Source organism: Apium graveolens, chromosome 10 (assembly GCF_009905375.1).
Source record: "Apium graveolens cultivar Ventura chromosome 10, ASM990537v1, whole genome shotgun sequence".
Lineage (NCBI taxonomy): Eukaryota > Viridiplantae > Streptophyta > Magnoliopsida > Apiales > Apiaceae > Apium > Apium graveolens.
Window position 1 is genome coordinate 158909456 of NC_133656.1, and position 17697 is coordinate 158927152.

At 32.9% G+C, this 17697-nt stretch overlaps 2 protein-coding genes across 2 annotated transcripts; both read right to left on the reverse strand.

Annotated features, from left to right (window-relative positions):
- Positions 1–1468: 1468 nt before the first annotated feature.
- LOC141691207 (uncharacterized) lies at positions 1469–3124 on the reverse strand. Its single transcript, XM_074495945.1, has 4 exons — positions 2483–3124; positions 1918–2383; positions 1637–1812; positions 1469–1543 (listed from the first exon to the last, which is right to left on the reverse strand). The coding sequence occupies exons 1-4, from the start codon at positions 3122–3124 to the stop codon at positions 1469–1471; spliced, it is 1359 nt and encodes a 452-aa protein (XP_074352046.1).
- Positions 3125–7654: 4530 nt separating this feature from the next.
- On the reverse strand, positions 7655–8364 carry LOC141693992 (uncharacterized). Its single transcript, XM_074499193.1, has one exon. The coding sequence runs from the start codon at positions 8317–8319 to the stop codon at positions 7771–7773; it is 549 nt and encodes a 182-aa protein (XP_074355294.1). The 5' UTR covers positions 8320–8364; the 3' UTR covers positions 7655–7770.
- Between the last annotated feature and the right edge of the window lie 9333 nt (positions 8365–17697).

Below are 17697 nucleotides of genomic sequence, written 5' to 3' on the forward strand. Positions count from 1 at the left end.
ATATCATCGATAATTACAATCAAAACAACATCAATTCACGCATTAGAGAATATGCCCGTGCATTGCACGGGCTATAGAGCTAGTTTAAGATTAATCGGAGAATCGTGGTTTAATCCCAAGGATTAATCGTATGAAAAATTGGATGTATTTATATTTTAAATTATATTTAATTTTAATATTCTTGTTTTAGTAGTAATTTGTAAATTAATATAAATTTATCATAATACATAATTTGAAATTATTTAAATTTACTTGAAATTCTATATTATATATAATAATTATTTGCCATATACCGATCAACAAAAACACATAAGAACTAATCGGATTTCAAAAATCGGATCGGTCCCGTACCTTACAGAGTATTAATCGATAAAATCCAAAAATTGAAAACATGTACATGTCTACAGGGTGTGCATTCAGTTCGGTTAACCGATAACCATACCGAATAACCAAAATTAATTCGGTTCGGTTAACCAATCTTCAAAATTCGGTTCGGTTTTCGGTACAAAAATTTGCGAAATTCGATTTTTCGGTAATTCGGTTATTAACCGCGGTTAAACGAAAAATCGAATTAATAACCGATTTTTTAATAAAAATAAAAATATTTATTATTATTGGTAATATAACCACATAAGTTAATAAAATATATACTCTCCTCAATATCATGTCTCCTCTCTTCGGTCTTCTCACTAGACCGACGAACAAATACTTATAGATATACAGTTACACACAATGCCACTTCTGTGGTGATTTTTTCTCACTGTGAATTTTTATTTGGTCGCCACTTCTGCTTTTACAGACTCAAGCTTAATACTTATATATAATAGGTGCAATTTCTAGATTTTTTCCTAAATTCGGTTTAAAATTTCGGTTTTCGGTTCTAACCGAATTATTAAGTTCGGTTTCAATTAAAAATCGAATATATTTCGGTTCGGTTTTCGGTAGAAGTTTTTGCACTATTTCGGTTTCTCGTTAACCGAAAAAAAAATCGGTTTTGGTTAACCGAATGCACACACCTACATGCCTACATGGATAAAGGGCGTGAATTTAAGAAACAATTGTTAAAAAAATATAGTTAAAGTTAAGTATGACTAAGTTCTAAAATGTACATGCCTATATGGATATCATCGAAAATGTTCAAACTTATATGATAAAAATAATACACTGTGCGAACTCAAGAAATGTGAATCGGTGAAGTTCAAGTTCCTTATACAAGTCCTGCAGGTCTATCGAATTGATATGGTTTTTAATTTAGCACGCCAAGAGTTAATAGTTGATCTTCGTATACCTATGCTCAAGAAAATGTTAAGTTATAATTTCTGGTGCATTGATCAGTTTCGTATATAAAGCAATGTTGTTTCCAGTTTTTGTATAAATTAGCACCTGATAACAAAGCACAATAATATGTAGTAATCAATAGGACGTTCAAATCCTGGTATTTTATCTGCTTCACTTGCCGTGGTTGTGCTTATTCAACAGAGTCTTTGAGGCCATTGTTCAGAACTGAACTAGTGTTCAGTGTAGCCCACAGCAAGTTCAGAGCCTGCAGAGGATTTGAAGTAAAAATGTCGGTAAATAAAACATAAGAATAACTATACTGGTTGTCACATAGACTTGTTATCTTGTTTGTTTTTACCTCTTGCATGTCTATATTGACCACCTGGTCCTTGACATCACTAGGAGGAACTTTCAAACTATTGAGATAGTTGAAACAAGTTGCAGATGATAATGGAGTCACTACCAAGTCATCTGTCACCATGAACATTGTCCGTGCCTTCATGAATACATCTGAACCCTTTGGATTTACTAAATCTGGGTATTGTAGTGGCATTCTTAATCTCAGTTCAAAAGGTCATCCGTAATTATACCATACATGCAGATCCCTCGAATACTTAATGGAAGAAGAAAAAAGGTTACGTTCACAACACAGTGATGGAGTTGCGGCTTGCTTGAGAGGGATAATTTGGTTGGAAGAATAATAATGTTCAGCCAATTTAGGGTCAAGCAGCATATTTTTTAGTTTCTGCGATTTAAAGTATCTATTAACATTCAGATCTGACACACTTTTATTCAAGTTCTCAGCAACTACTGTTGATGAATGACTCGCACTCAGCAAACTGATGACTTTTCCCAAAGGAATGGAGAGAAAGGTGAAAAGAAGCTCTGCAAAATCTTCAGCAGCTTCAGCCAACAGTATTTTGTTATTCGACTTCTGAACCAATACCTTCACTGTCATCTTCTTGTCGCTGGTGTTGCCCTCTGTACTCATCTGACTATTAGTAATAGTTTGAATTGTTTTGTCCACGATAACATAGTTTTTACCCAAAAACATACTTGTTAAAGGAGTCTTCGACAAAATTGAGTACTTGAGCAAGTCAAGTATCTGTTGAGGAGAAAAAATTAAATAGATAAGAAATGTGTAGAAGGTTATATATGGAGATAGTTTCTTAAAAAAAATAAACTAGAAACATGTTCAAGGTACCTCGGTCGATCCAAGATGAAAATTCCTTTCTTCAAGCACTCCAAAATCTGTAAATCCAGTTTTTTCCAGTAGTGCAAGAGTTGCTGCAGGAATAATAGGAATTACATGTAAATCATCAGTTATAACAAATGATGCAGTTCGGTGAACAAAAACTCCTTGTCCATCCTCTCCTCTTGTATCAGTGAAGTATGCTTTGTTTTCCAGGAACCGCGAGCAATTTTTGCATTTAACACAATTGTAGGTGCTCACATAAGCATCAAAATTTTCACTAGTACACTTCAAATCACAAGTGAAATATTCTATAGGTCTAATATCATCGATGTTCACTTTCAGCTTTCGACACTCAACTTCTGCTGAGTTTCGTGTATTCAGCAACATGTCTTTGCATACTTCCGTCGCAAAATACCTGGTTTGGAGATTTGAGATGCTTTTATATAGATTGTTGAAGCTCCCAATGACCGCTGCGGCTGGCAGTGTAGTATTAGAATGTTTGGACAAGAATCTGATAATCGTTCCCATCGGCATCGTAAGGAAGCTAAACAGAATGTCAACAAAATCACTATTAGCTTCTGCGTACAAAACTCTTTCCTCCTGCTTGTGAATAACCACTTTCAAGGGAATCTGAACTTTTGATGCAGCCATTTCATTTACCAGAAAATGTGTATGTTTTTACTTCCAAAACCATGCTATGGTAATCCTATATAAGCTATAAGTAACAGGAGATGAAAAGTCATTTGGAGCTATGCATTGTGACGCTTCGCACAAACTGAGTTCTCTGTACTTGTTACCAGCATATAATTCATGAAAAGAATATATGCTATTAGTGAAAACTAAACAGAGTTTTATGATATTCAAATTTCATTTCCCATCTCAGGGTACATGCAGGGTCAAGTGTATTTAACAAGGCCAAACGTTTCCCTCCTCTTTTAAAAGGTGATGTTTGACGGGAAGTCTAATGTTATATGTAAAATATCTACATCTATTGCTATAATATGGAACCAAAAAGTATTTTTCGATGCTAAAATAAAAGTTGCACTCCAAAACTAATTTCATAACTAATTTCAAATTTTCATAAATCTTTTAACTTTTACCTAAATTAATATTATTTTGATACTTTGCAGTGTACAATACAATAATTATTTAACGTTTCCCCTATAATAATAGATGATTTGACAATGATACATATATGGATCCTTGGTTTCAAATATAGAACCAATATTTGCTCTAAGCATGACACCCCTTTGAAATTGAGTATTTTTATATTTGATACTATTGCTATATTATAGCATCAAATGCAAAAATACCAAACTCCAAAGGGGTGCCCTACTTGGATGTATATGTATATATGCATCATTGATTTTATATTTGAAATCAAGAATGCATACACATCATCTATTACTACAAATGTAGGGGAAAAATTAAATAATTATTGTCTTGTACATCTTAAAGTATCAAAATAATATTAAATTAAGTAGAAGTTAATAGATTTATGAAACTTTGAAACTAGTTATGAAACTAGCAGTGGAGTGTAATTTTAATTTTAATACCAAAAAACTAGTGCAATTTTAATTTTAGCATGAAAAAATATTTTTTTGGTACCAAATTATAGTAATAACTATAACCATTTTACATCTAATATTGGACTTGTTCTTAGACTTAGCTCTTACTAATTATTACAACCATTTGCACGATGTGGAGTGAATGGTTTAGCCAGAGAAGGACATAATAAAGGTGTAGAGTTGACAACTTGACATGGATCTTTATTTGGGCTATGTACAAATTATACCTGCTCTGCATTACGGGCGCAAATGCACCTCATAAATAAAAATGGGGATCGGCTCGTTTAAATGCAAATGATGAATAAAATTAAAATAATACCCAAATTATACTACTTTTCAACTTCAACCGCCCAAAATATCCAAATACGGGAAAACTGTCATTTTTATCGACTGAATACACATTTGTATCATACGTATTCTATTTTTTTGAAAATTAACAAAGGATACGCATGTGAGACATGCATATCCACTGTATACTGTAGCAGTTGATACGCATGTCTGACATGCGTATCCTTGATAAATTTTATAGAAAATAGGGTACGCATGATACAAATGCGTATTCAGTCGGTATTTTAGGCAGTTTTCCCGTATATGAGTATTTTGGGCACCAAACCTCCAAATGGTGGGTATTTTGATTTTTCACCCAATAAAATTTGGGAACGATTTTTTTAAGTAAACTTGATTTAACTTGTTTTTTTAAATGAACCAATCTTAACATGAAATTGAGGTCGGATGAGTAAATAAGCTGAGCCAAGTTTTTCTATCTCTTCGGCTGTGACTCGGCTCCTCCAGCTCAGACTCGGATATTCGATTTGACTCGAATAAAATACATATACATATATATTATATAAATAATAAATTATTGTTGATCATTTAAATATTCTTATTAATATATTTTTCTCGTCATTTATTAATAATTTCATTATCTTAGAAATTTAGTTTATATTTCTAAGTCATACACTTAATTTTTTCATAACAAAACTATCGAGCATTGTTATAACGATCTATCTGTTTACAAGACTTCACATTTTCATAATCATTATTAAATAACTTATAATTTATAAAAACAAGATTTAAGTAAAACATATTAAAATTTCTTTATCGACAATTTAAAAAGTAATGTAAGTTTTCTAAAGTTGCTCGATAATTTACTATAAAATTGAATATGTTCTTAAAATTCGACTTGAAAAATAAAATAATATAGATAAAGAAACATGTGTAGAGTGTGATATTTATATCTTTATAAGATAAAGACTAGTATTTGATCTCGATTAAACTTTTAAAACTATAAATTACACTTTATAGATCGGTCGGGTAAAAAATATATGTGAATTATTAGTGAATAACTCAACTTTATTAGAACTTGGCTTGATTTCGACTCCGCTCGATTGTTCGTGAGCTAGCTCAGATTCGGCTCGTTTATATAACAAACTGATCTTGAACATCAATTTTCGATCAGTTATTAAACTCGGATCATTTTAAAAATAAATTAAGTTTGGCTCGGTTCAACTTGAAGTCGACTCGGCTATTTTCGCCTAATATTTACCGAGTTTGAACTCTATGATAAAGAGTTATTACTGTTTAATAGAAAAATTAGAAAAATTCCTGCAGCAAGATGCAAGAGGAACTTCTTACCTTTTCGCTAATTTAATTTAATTTGAAGTTTCTTTGGTAATTAGCCAAATATTTTAATTTTATTTGCTTTAACTTCATTTTACGGCTACAAACAAGAGCTATTTAAAGCCTCATTCCATTCTAAATTATCAGAATAGAAACTTTTAAATGAATCCAAGCACCAAGTAGTAATAATCTACAATTAAAGTACAACTTTAATTAAAAAAAACCATATGTCCATTAAGATGCTTAGTTGTTAATCAAAGAAAAACACATTAAAGTTGAAATATGGGAGGGAACTGGAATGTTCACATTTTGCTGTCTTTAGTACCGCAAGTGCCTCATTTCTGGTGCATCATTTCAACAGAGCCTTGGAGACCATTGGTTAAAACTGAAGTAGAGGTCATGGCAGCCCACAGCAAGTTTAAAGCCTGCAGAAGATTCCAAGTAACAAAATCATTAGAAAATCCAAACAACATAGGTACTGTATTAGTACTCGTCTAAATGCAAGCTTGGAGTTGTGGCTTCTCTAATAGGGAAAATTTGGTGTGAGGAACGACAATATTTAGCTAACTTGGGGTCAATTAGCATTTGTTTTAGCTTCTTTGCGTTGAAGTATCTATCAACATTCAGATTTAACGAGTATTTGAGCAAGTCAAGTATCTGTCAAAGAGGAGAAATAGTAAATAAATAAGGAAAATTATGTTTACATATTAAGGAAAACTTTAAAAAAATTGATGTACCTCAGTGGATCCAAGATTCAGACTCCTTTCTTCAAGTACTCCGAAATCGGTAATTCCAGAATTTTTCAACATTTCTAAAGTTGATGCTGGAATATTAGGAAATACACTTAAATCATCGGTTATAATGAATGATGTAGTCGGGGGAGCAAAGACTCCTTGTTGATCCTCCATTGTTGCAGCAGTGAAGTATGCTTTTTTGTTCAAGAACCGCTAGCAATTTTCACATTTAACAGTACTGTAGTTGCTCACATACGCATCCATATTATTTCTAATACACCTCATATCCTCACAAGTATAAAATTCTACGGATTCGATGTCATCTATATTAATTTTAAGTTTTCTACACTCTGCTTCTGCCGAGTTGCGTGTATTCAGCAACATAACTTTGCATGCTTTTGTAGCAAAATACCTGTCTTCGAGATTTGCGATGCTTTCATATAACTTATTGAAGCTCCCAACCGCAGGTGGCTTTGATGTATTGGAATGATTGGACAAGAGTTTAACAATCGTCCCCATTGGCAGTGTAAGGAAGCTAAACAGAATGTCAACGAAATCACTATTAGCTTCAGCATACAAAACTCTTTCCTGCTGTTTATGAATTAACAATTTCAACGGAATTCGAACTTTCGAGGAAGCCATTTCATATACCAAAAGATAAGGCTATGTTTTTCCTGTGAAAAACCATGTACATTGCTACTGTTATATATATATTCAAGTATCATGAGATGAAGAGTCATTTGGAGTTGTTCATCATGACCTTTCACTCTGAGTTCTCTGTACTTTGTAGCAGCATTGAGTTCATGAACAAATGTGTAGCTAGGATTCGAAAGAGTTAATTTTTGTTTCCCCAATACATCCAAGTGTGCCTAATTTGGATTCGTTGAACACCTCTGTTAGTATTAATTTTTAACTGTCTCGATACATTTAAGCTGGTCTTTGTAATCCCATGTATTTAATTTGAATGAAAATATCGAATCGATGCACAACATTATGTGATTTCGTTTTTTTTTTCTTTACAAGAACTCGAGAATATCCCCTGACAGGAAACTATTGACACCTTTTCAAATTTCAAGTGGTTTGTAATTGAAAAAATTGCATGAATATTTAGGTTGTTAGATATTCCTCAAAACTAAGCTAAGATCTTGATAAATGTTGACATAGCAGTACTTGAATAGTTATATTACTAATTCAGGGTAACAAGCAATCAGTAGTAACTACTAACCAACTCCCCAAACAAATTTCAACATAAACAAAAGTAAAAGCAAAACAAGGAGTATAAATTACAGGTTAATTAGTGAAAGTCACATAACACAATCCAATATTACAATGTAGGAGTATAAAACAAACAAAAATGTATGCTATAACCTTATTATTAAGATTGTGGCCACACACTAATTTTCTCCTTCTCAGCCTTAACAAAAATAGCTGTAGCCATGGCCACAAAATAAACCTGTAAGAAAATAATAGACGGCGAATGATAACGTATCACACTCTGCCCGGTTGCCAACTCCACAAGCAACAAAGCAGACAATCCTAACCCTGCCACCCTGCCATTTATCCGTTCCGAATAAGGACTAAACCCGAAATCCACTTTCAGTCCACCAGAGACCGGTTCTTTAAGCGGTACTGGTGGTAGATAAACGCTGCCTCCAGAGCTGCCACCTTTCTTGCCCCCTGATTTCTTGGTTTTTCGGGCCTCCGCTTTTTTGCCAGTGCCTGATTTGTATTTGAGTCGAATGTTGGAAAGGCGGGAATCGAAGTCAGTGGAGTCAGGGGAGTCCGGGGAAGGGGTGGGAGTAGGAGTTTCTTCCGGGGTAGCGCGGAGGGCGAAGGAGAGGTGGTGGGGTGGTGAGTGAGGGGATGGGGAGGAGGAGAAGAGAGGGGTGGAGAATGGGAGAGTTGAGGGTGGTATTGTTGACATGGTTGAGTTTAGTTTGGTTTGTGCAAGTGTGGTCTATATGGATTGTTTTTGTGGATATGAGTTGCTATAAATGTTAGTGGATGAGGTAGTGTGTGACATGGTTGGTTTTGTGTTGATTGCAGCAGCTTATGTGAAAAACATAACCTATTAGTACTAATTAATACTAAATGCTTCTATTAAACTAATTTAATAGTTTAATATTTTTTTGTCCAAAATATCAAAAATATTCTTATGTAAGACAAATGTAATTTCATCTCAATTCCACTAAAGGGTATATATCTATAAATTTGAGGGTGTGCACATATCACCGCATTAAAAAACCTCAGGTTTTTTTATTGTTGGGATACTACAGTTGGAGAAGAATTTTCATCTAATCTAGACATCTAGTTCTAGCACTGCTCTGCTAGGACTATTGACTAATTAATTACTTGTCATTTTGAATTTCAAGAACTGAAATCTTCCATTATTGGTAAAATGTTCCATTACAATGCAATTTAGGACTGTGCATAGGTCTTTCACTACTCATTAGTCCTTTACAACGCTCAAATTTCACCTCTACATGTATCTCAACTCTTGACACTCTTGTTAACATGTATCTTGTGAAGTGCAAATGTAATATTAAGGTTGTGAGTCCTGTATTTACTATTGTAAACCTGTGATCTAATATCTAAAATTTTAAGTTTCTAGAATGAAAGAGCATTATGCTATGTTTGAGCGGTCAATTTGTTTCGCTGTTCTTAATTGATTATTCAGAGTTATGCTGAAAGGTGCGTCAGGTACTAAGATGGCAGTGTGTTTAAATTGATAAGGCACTGACAAAAGGTTGTGATCATAGATTCATAATGCCGGTTAACGTTGAAGGAAGTGTTTTATTGAAAAGTATAAACTAGTACGCGCTTTCTTTCAAATGAGCATGTTTTTGGGTAAGATATATGATGGAATGAGACTGTGTGGAGAGTAGACCTATTCGGAATGTTTGGAAGCTCCATAACTGTAAGTATGTTCGGAATGAGACTGTGAAGAGTAGGCCTATTCTACAGGAGATATAGTTGCAAGTGTTTTTGTCCCTCAGACTTAGCTGGATAACACTTGCTTATGAATCAAACCAACTAAAAATGGTGCCTTTGTGTAGGACTTATCTAGTGTCATTGTCTAGTGCTGCACAAATCTGCAACTATTATAAATGGACATGCTTAAATCTTACAATGTCATGAAAACAGATTGAACACACAACGAAAACTGAATATACATTGAACACTTTGAAATAGCATTGCACATAATACTCACATGTCACTGGTCATGAATCTTTTCTTTTTTACGAACGTATCTCAACTTGACCAAAAGACCAATGACGAGAAGGAAGAAAAAGCAAGAGATAACGCAAACAGTAATGGCCAGGGCTTGTGAGTGGGATAGCACGACATATGTTCCCGTGATGAAAGTCAGCATCATTGCAATAACTGAAACAATATTGAGTACAGTTGATGCATCGTTGAGTTTTGATACTTGGTAAGGATCTTCATACATAGTTGCAATGAAGTAGATAAACAAAGAAGATGTGGATAGTAGCAAAGCTACTGCATCCGATACCATAAAAGCATTGAAAACTTTCTTTTTTGAGAGCAGCGCCATTCCTTCTTCTTCTTGTCCACTTTGATAGTATCCTCCCGGCATTGTAAATCCAACCGTAAAAGTCACTGTAGTTATTAATGCCGTAACTATTATCTGGGTGTTGGTCCTTTGCCTGTACCGTTCAACCTCTTCTTTCATTTTTATATACTTTTCATTCATCGACTTTTTCTCCGCTTTCTCGAATTCTGAGTTTTTCTTCGACCGTTCACTTAGGGGCACTACACTGGGAGGCTTACTCCAGTACCTCTTAGAGCTTCTACGCCAAAACTTCAAGTGCTCCCAAAACATCTTTCGATGCTGACTATAAACTAGGGGTTTGTCAAGTAGTTTCTTAATTTGTCCCTGTAAATGAAAGCTCGGAGAATAATTTGTGGCCAGATACTTAATATATTAAATATAAACTTAGGACATTGTGTGTGTATAGTTATTAGACAAAACTTGAAAATTCATTTTTAGGCGTGGGATCAAAGAAAAAGTCTAACAGTGTCCTATTATGTTCCTTAAAAAAATATATTATAAATATTGATACTTATGTAGTTATGTTATTAGTTTTAGCATGGAGAACCAACAAAATTAAATTTACTCCATATACCTGATGAGCTATGATTTGATCTTGAAAATATAACATGTCGCTGCAAGTCCAACCTTTCTTGTTTTTGGCTATCCAATCAACCCCGAGATGATTTATGAGTTCCGGAACAAAACAACCAACACGGATTAACACATGAAGTGGTGTATCTGCACCGTTGATATCTTGTTGACTCAAAATGTTTTTTATATACTTTTCTGGACACCTTGCTAAAATATTTTGTATCACCTCTTTATTACTTTGCGCTGCAGCTAAATGCATGATGTTTTTGACGAGTACGAAACTCAAAAATATCATACAATATTACATCAGTTTAAACTATTAAACTTCATATATTATCATAATATGTTTTAAACTGATGTTAAAGAAGACGTATAACATCAGTTTTTAAAGATGTTAAATTTCTAATGCATGTCTAATCTTCATATATTATCATAATATGATATTTTTATCAATTTAAACATATGTGAGATAAGTAAAATATTTTCATTTACTCATTAAACTGATATTACTAATACCAGTAACAACGGTTTTCAAGATAAACCGATTTAAATATAACTTTTGACATCGGTTCTTTATTTCAAACCGATATCTATTGGTGACAAACCGATGTCTATAAAACTTAATAACATCGGTTTTCTGTTTTATGATTTTTTTTGTTTTAGTATTTAACATCGTTTTTAATCAATATTACTGATGTCAATGTTCAACTAAAACTGATGTATTAAGCTTTGACATACATCATTTTCCATTATAATGATGCCTGTGCCTGTTTTATTAATGCATATTTTAAAAATATAGATGCCAAAAAATTGTCAAACTAATGGATTACCAAAACCATTTGGTGCATAATACCAGTAATATATAAATCTAACAACTAATATTCAAACATCCGGTACAACAGATTCATCTAATCCAAACATCAAGTACTACATATATCCATCCATCTATTCTACTACTGTCTATACAAAGAATTTGACTTGCTACCGGAAATACTAACAACGAAAACCAAACAGGAAAGTAAGCAAAACTTTCCGGGAGTAGTGAAGATCTTTAGTTATCATGTGTTTGAGAGAAGGATATGATCGGCAATGTAAAGATGGTCACAGCTCTGAAAAGAAAGCAAGTGCAACATAACATCAGATAGGGTGAGAACATTATATATGTATTCATGTTAAAAACAGAAATAAGGATCTGCATGTTGACTGGAGGCAATCATTTCCAGAAAGTGAAGATAGAGATATAGCATATAAAACACCCGGGCTTTAGTTAGAAGTCTTCATACCAGACTCGACGTACTAAATTTAAAGACCTATTAAGAGCTATGAAACTAAATGTAACTGCAAAGATAGTATAAAATCCATGAAATGAGAACCATATCATATGTATATATATGTAAATAACGGAGACCATGGGACGTTAAATTTCAATTAATACAGTGCCATTTTCCGGCTAGTACAAGTGATTTTAAACTATAATCATTTAACTGAGAAGTAATCTCAGTATATAAGCTATAATTCCGTCTATTTTGTAGCAATTATCTCTGGTGCAATAGTGCACACAAGTCATCTAAAAATTTATAGTTTCTGCTCCCGTTGATTTTCTCAACATACCTGTTTCGTGACTCCTTCCTCTGCAGTCTCATATCCTCTTTGACCATGTGATAGTTAAGCGGTTTCACTCTTCCTACAACATAAATTAGCAGACACGGTATAAATCATTTATAATCATTTATAATCATTGTATTTATTTATATTTTAGCACACACAATTTACAAAGGTGTATTATGAACTTTTTTTAGGGCACTGATAGATATATGTACGAGGTGCTGGTACAGATTATATGCATTGTATTTTTCAGGAGTTGGCACATCTATTACATAATGGTAATCGTAAAAAAGAAATGAATGACACTTACTTGTGAGAATCAAAGGTATGAGGAACATTAGAGAGCTTGCGAAGATCAAACAGCTTGACTGTCTTATCCGTCGAGCCCGTGGCCAGTATCCATTCATTAAAAAGGTTAAATGTTAAGCAAATTAAACTACAACAAAAACATTTTATATTCCTTCAACTAGAGACGACATTACATGATGATTCTTTATACGCCAGCAAATAAGGTTAAAAGGAAGACAGCAAACCCAAATTCTGACTACACCTATTGGTAACAATTAAGAGTAGGAAGCCACAATTCTGCTTCCTGACATATCTACTGTCACAAAAGGTACACACTTCGCTCAATTAAAAGGTACATACTATAAATCGTCTAAATTGTTCTGTCTAACACTAAAACGCCAAATTAGCAGAAAATGCAAAATATGACTACACCTTCTGGTAGCTATTAAGAGTAGGAAATCACAGTTACTGCTTCCTGACATATCCATTGTCAGGAATCAGGATCTGGACCACTGTCATTGACGGTTGATGCAACTTCCACCATTCAGAAAATTTGTTGCAAAATAAATGTTTATAAGTTTATCAAAGTTGTGTGAATTTAGAAACTGGTATTATCATGAGCATTTCACTAAATAAAACTCAAAACAGACTGAATAAAAGTCTACCTGACCAACATGTCCTGATGCATTTCCTTGAGACTTTGAAGATAAATCATTCTCAAAATTTCCATTAGGAAGAGTTCCAGAATCATGAGTTTGACAATCCCCACTGACATTAAGCTGGTTTCCAACATTGTTCCCAGACTGTAAAGCATCTTTTATGTTCAATTCAGAGGCACGTGATTCATCGGTAGAAGTTGCATTTCTTTGTCTTAGATCTGCCAACTCAATCTGGAGTGCTTGTATTGTATGCACAAATTCTGCAAACTGAAAATGACTGTTATTCTGAGAATAAGTACTGCAAAAATATTTTGCACTAGCCAACCATCTGAACACCATAACGAAATCTGAAAGATGCAATTTGACTGGTAAACAGAAAAAACCTGTAACTCGCAACATCGAATTCAATATCTATGAACTTACTCTGATGCTGAACGCAACAAGCAAGCAAAGTAAGACATAATATATATATGTTCCAAGAATCCGTATTAACCAACCTGTCTTTGACAATTCATCCACAGCTGATTATATTGTTCGGTACGCTCTCGAAGTTCAGCTTGCAAGGTTTGGTTTGTAGTTGTTTGTAACGCATCCATTTCCAGGGCTCGCGTAATCCATGTTTGTGCTTCTCTTAGTTGTTCATCTTTAAAGCTTAGAGTTTCCTGTGATGCTCTATGCTGAAAGAATCAGCATGTTTAAGAATAGTCAAATTTAGTGGTTCTTTTATTGAAAAATACTGTATAAAAATATTTTGGCAAAGCAATTAAGTATAATAATTGATAAACCTGTTCTTGCCACTCCATAAACTGACGCTCTTTCTCCTGCATGTGATCTTGAAAGTCATGGATTTGTTTAACATGTTGTGCTCTTTCAGCCTCTGAAGTATCACGCTCTCTCCTGCAATCAAGAGGAACCAGAATTATACACAAATATGACAATCTGCCAAACCTCATGCACCCTGGGCAAAGACAACCAATTTAATGGAAAATAAACAGCTAAATTTTTGGAATTCCAAGTTAGAAACACACCACAAACTTCCCATTTCAGACCAATAAACATAGTTGCCATGTCGGCAACTCAAGTCAAGTAAATTAATATAAATATAAATTAAATAACATATTATACATAATGCATATCTGTGTTCTCACAACAGAAGTACAACAACAGCATTACCTAATGTATATTAATTACATAAAAATATATTAATTACAATCATCTCTTTTTTCCATCCCATATACATAACATATATAGACTAGTTGCGGCTAGTCAAGCGCCATGATAATAATGCCAATAAATAAAAACATTAATAACAGGTAAATAGAAGCGCTCTCTGCCTTGCTTAACTGAATATATATAATCACTTTAAAATGTCAAAGACCAGACCTTTATGTAACCAGAAGATAAAGTAAATATGTATACATACCTAAATGTTGTGAGATCTTTGTTTTGTTATCCGAGAAGATCATCTTTGGCCCACACCTGTCCATGTGAAATACTCAAGTAAAAAATTAACTGAGCAACTAGAATAAAAGAAAGCACGGCTATGTGAAATTTATAAAAGTATAGATGTGGAAAGAAACCGCTTGAGTATCTAATCTAATAGCATGCAGCTCTCTTTCTTTATTTTCAATCTCCCTTTCAAGTTCATGTTTAGCTTGTTCCCTTTCCCTTAATTGCTCCTTCAGACACCAAAAAATTGATATTGTAAGCACACTAGCATAAAGATTGGAGCTAACAATATGAAAAAAGAATATTGCCTCTCAACATTTTGTCTAATCATAAAACTTATTCTGCTAAAACAAGATGAGCAGCGCTAGGCTTTGCTTTGGTAAAGCGTCTCCATCCAGCATAACTTCTTGCCCAATACCGCCTGCGAGCTCGACTTGAACATGTAAATTCCCATAAGCAAACATCATATAGACTGAATGATCAAGATTAAACATAAATAAATAAAAGCAAATTTCAAAGGACATGATTTAACACACCTAGATTGTCAAGCATATATTTGTTATAAAAAAATAGAGAAACCCGTGCTATGTATAATGAAATACAAACAGACCTAACACATGAAATATAGAGCTCAATGCAGCTGTCAAGGTATTCTACACATTTGAAAATAGAAAAAATGGAGGACAAATTTTTGCTAAATCACCAAAAACCACAAGACCACAATCAATTACTGAAGTAGGGGCTGATGCATATCCACCCATGAGCCGATAAATTACACAATATAAACACATAAATACACATATATATACATTAATAATAACTCAGTGAGTCTTACACAAGATTAGATAACACTAACACACACGACATATAAAATGTATATAAAAAATTCAAACTACTTAACTAAAAAAAAGATTAACATGCTCAATTGAAACAATTATTCAAACTAGGTTTCAAATCGAAATCCCCAAATTAAAAATTAGGGTTTCAGGCTTACTTAATTCAAGATTGACCTACGACTCGAGCTTTAAACTCTGATTTGAGCTTTAAGTTTTCACATCTTTAACCTTTAAACTTAGATTTGAGCGTACCCAATTCAACCTCCGGCCTTTTCAAACTCCGACCGAAAGAGAGAGCAGAGCGAGCAGAGAGACCAGAGAGAACATAAAGAGAGGAGACGAGTGAATTTTCCATAGAGCACAATCTGGAGAGAGAGGGATTTTTTTTCAGAGAGAGTTGTTCTTCGAGAGAGATGAAAGTTGTTCTTTTTTATTTTTTGGTTTTAAGTTTCTAGATCTGCATATGTGTAATTTTGATTTTTATTTTTAGTGTAAAGTTAAAAAAAGAAGAGGGGGAAATGAGTACTAAAATTTCAGAAGGTAAAAAATGGGGGGAGTTTAAAGAGGGAATGAAATATTTGGCTAAGGGAGGGGAACAGGAAAGGCACGTTGATTAATTTTTTAAAACAAACATATAACATCGGGTGGGCTAAGAAACTGATGTTTATAACTACAAAAGACATCGGTTGTCCAAAACCGATGTAGAAAACACCTTTTACATCGGTCAAAAAAGCAACCGATGTCTAAGAGGCGATGTCTATTCTACTTTTTCTAGTAGTGTTTATCTTTAATCTCATTTTAGGTCTATAACTTTAAATAATAACAGTTTGCATCCCACAATTATTTTAAACAAATAAACAAATTTATCTAAAATATTCAATTTTCTTTTTCCAAGTTTATATAATTTAAAATGAAATATAATAAGTCGAAGTATATTACTCTCTCTATCCTACCCAATTCTTTACATTGGAATATGAAGGTTCGACACGCATTTTAAAACTCTTATGAAATATAGTTGCCTCATTTTTTTTAAATTCTTTTCTTCCAAATAAAAATTTAATGTTAATTTTTTTATAAAAAAAATGAAAATTTTAAAAATCAATTATGGTACTATAATTTGTAGTAGCCTCAGTATTATATTAAGAAAAAATAGTAAATAATCATTAGCTTAATAAAACAAGCGTAACGAGAATAATTAAAGATAGTCTGATCCTAATACTTGAAAATTAATTTAAACGGACAAGATTATATAATATTATATGATATCTACTTGTACAATACTTAAAATATATACTTAAATTCATAAATAACTTATGCTTTTATAATTTGTAAATTTTATAAATAAAGTAATATCATATTATAAAATTCTTAATCATCTTTCTCTCTATTTTCTTTCTGATTTCAGTTATATTATAAATGTGAAAACAACACTGAATTAATTATTATTCTATGAGTTTCATGTAAGTCATAAAATTTTAGAAATTGACGTTTAGAACTTAATATGCAACAAATATAGTAAAGATTCCACGTTAAAAAATTATATAAACTAGACCAAATTAACTAATGGTCCAATTTTAAAATTCTAATGTGAACATAAAAAATAATATAACTCGATTTATTTTTTGATAATTTGTAATTACCATTATTTTTTGATAAATGAATTACAAAACTCTAGGATGCAAAGTAAGATTTGAGGAAAATTTTAGGATACAAACTGAAATATAAAAATATTACCAAAAATGCCCTTCTGACAATTAACGTTAACGTGCAAAACTACCAAAAGGGATGCAAAAAGTCACCGTTTTTTAAGTTTAGGATGCAAACTGTTAAGATTAAAAGTAATAGTACCAAAGTGAGATTAAGCCAAAATTTTGGGATGTAAAGTGCTAATTAGTCCGATAACAATGATCAATTATAGCGACTACCATTAATTATAATAATTTACGATCATGGTTATGGTAATATCTTGTGTTACATTATGTTGTTGAGTAATAACAAATTAAAATAGTTCATCCCCAAAGCTCATTCAGGATTCCTAATCACTGTAATAACTTACTAGCTTTTATGCTCAAATTTAAATTACACATTACACAATCTATTTTGTCTTTGATATAATGAGTTTAATGACTTATCCAAATCCGTAACGCTTATATGAAGTAAATACTGTAAAAGTGTATACCTTTGAGGAGGCCGGAAACAGCAGCATGCAAAACAGTGAAAGCATTTGGACCATTTAATTCAAGATCCGGCCAAGCTGCACAGATCATTTTGGCTATATTGATGTACCCCCATTTGGCTGCAAGGTAGAATGGAGTTTC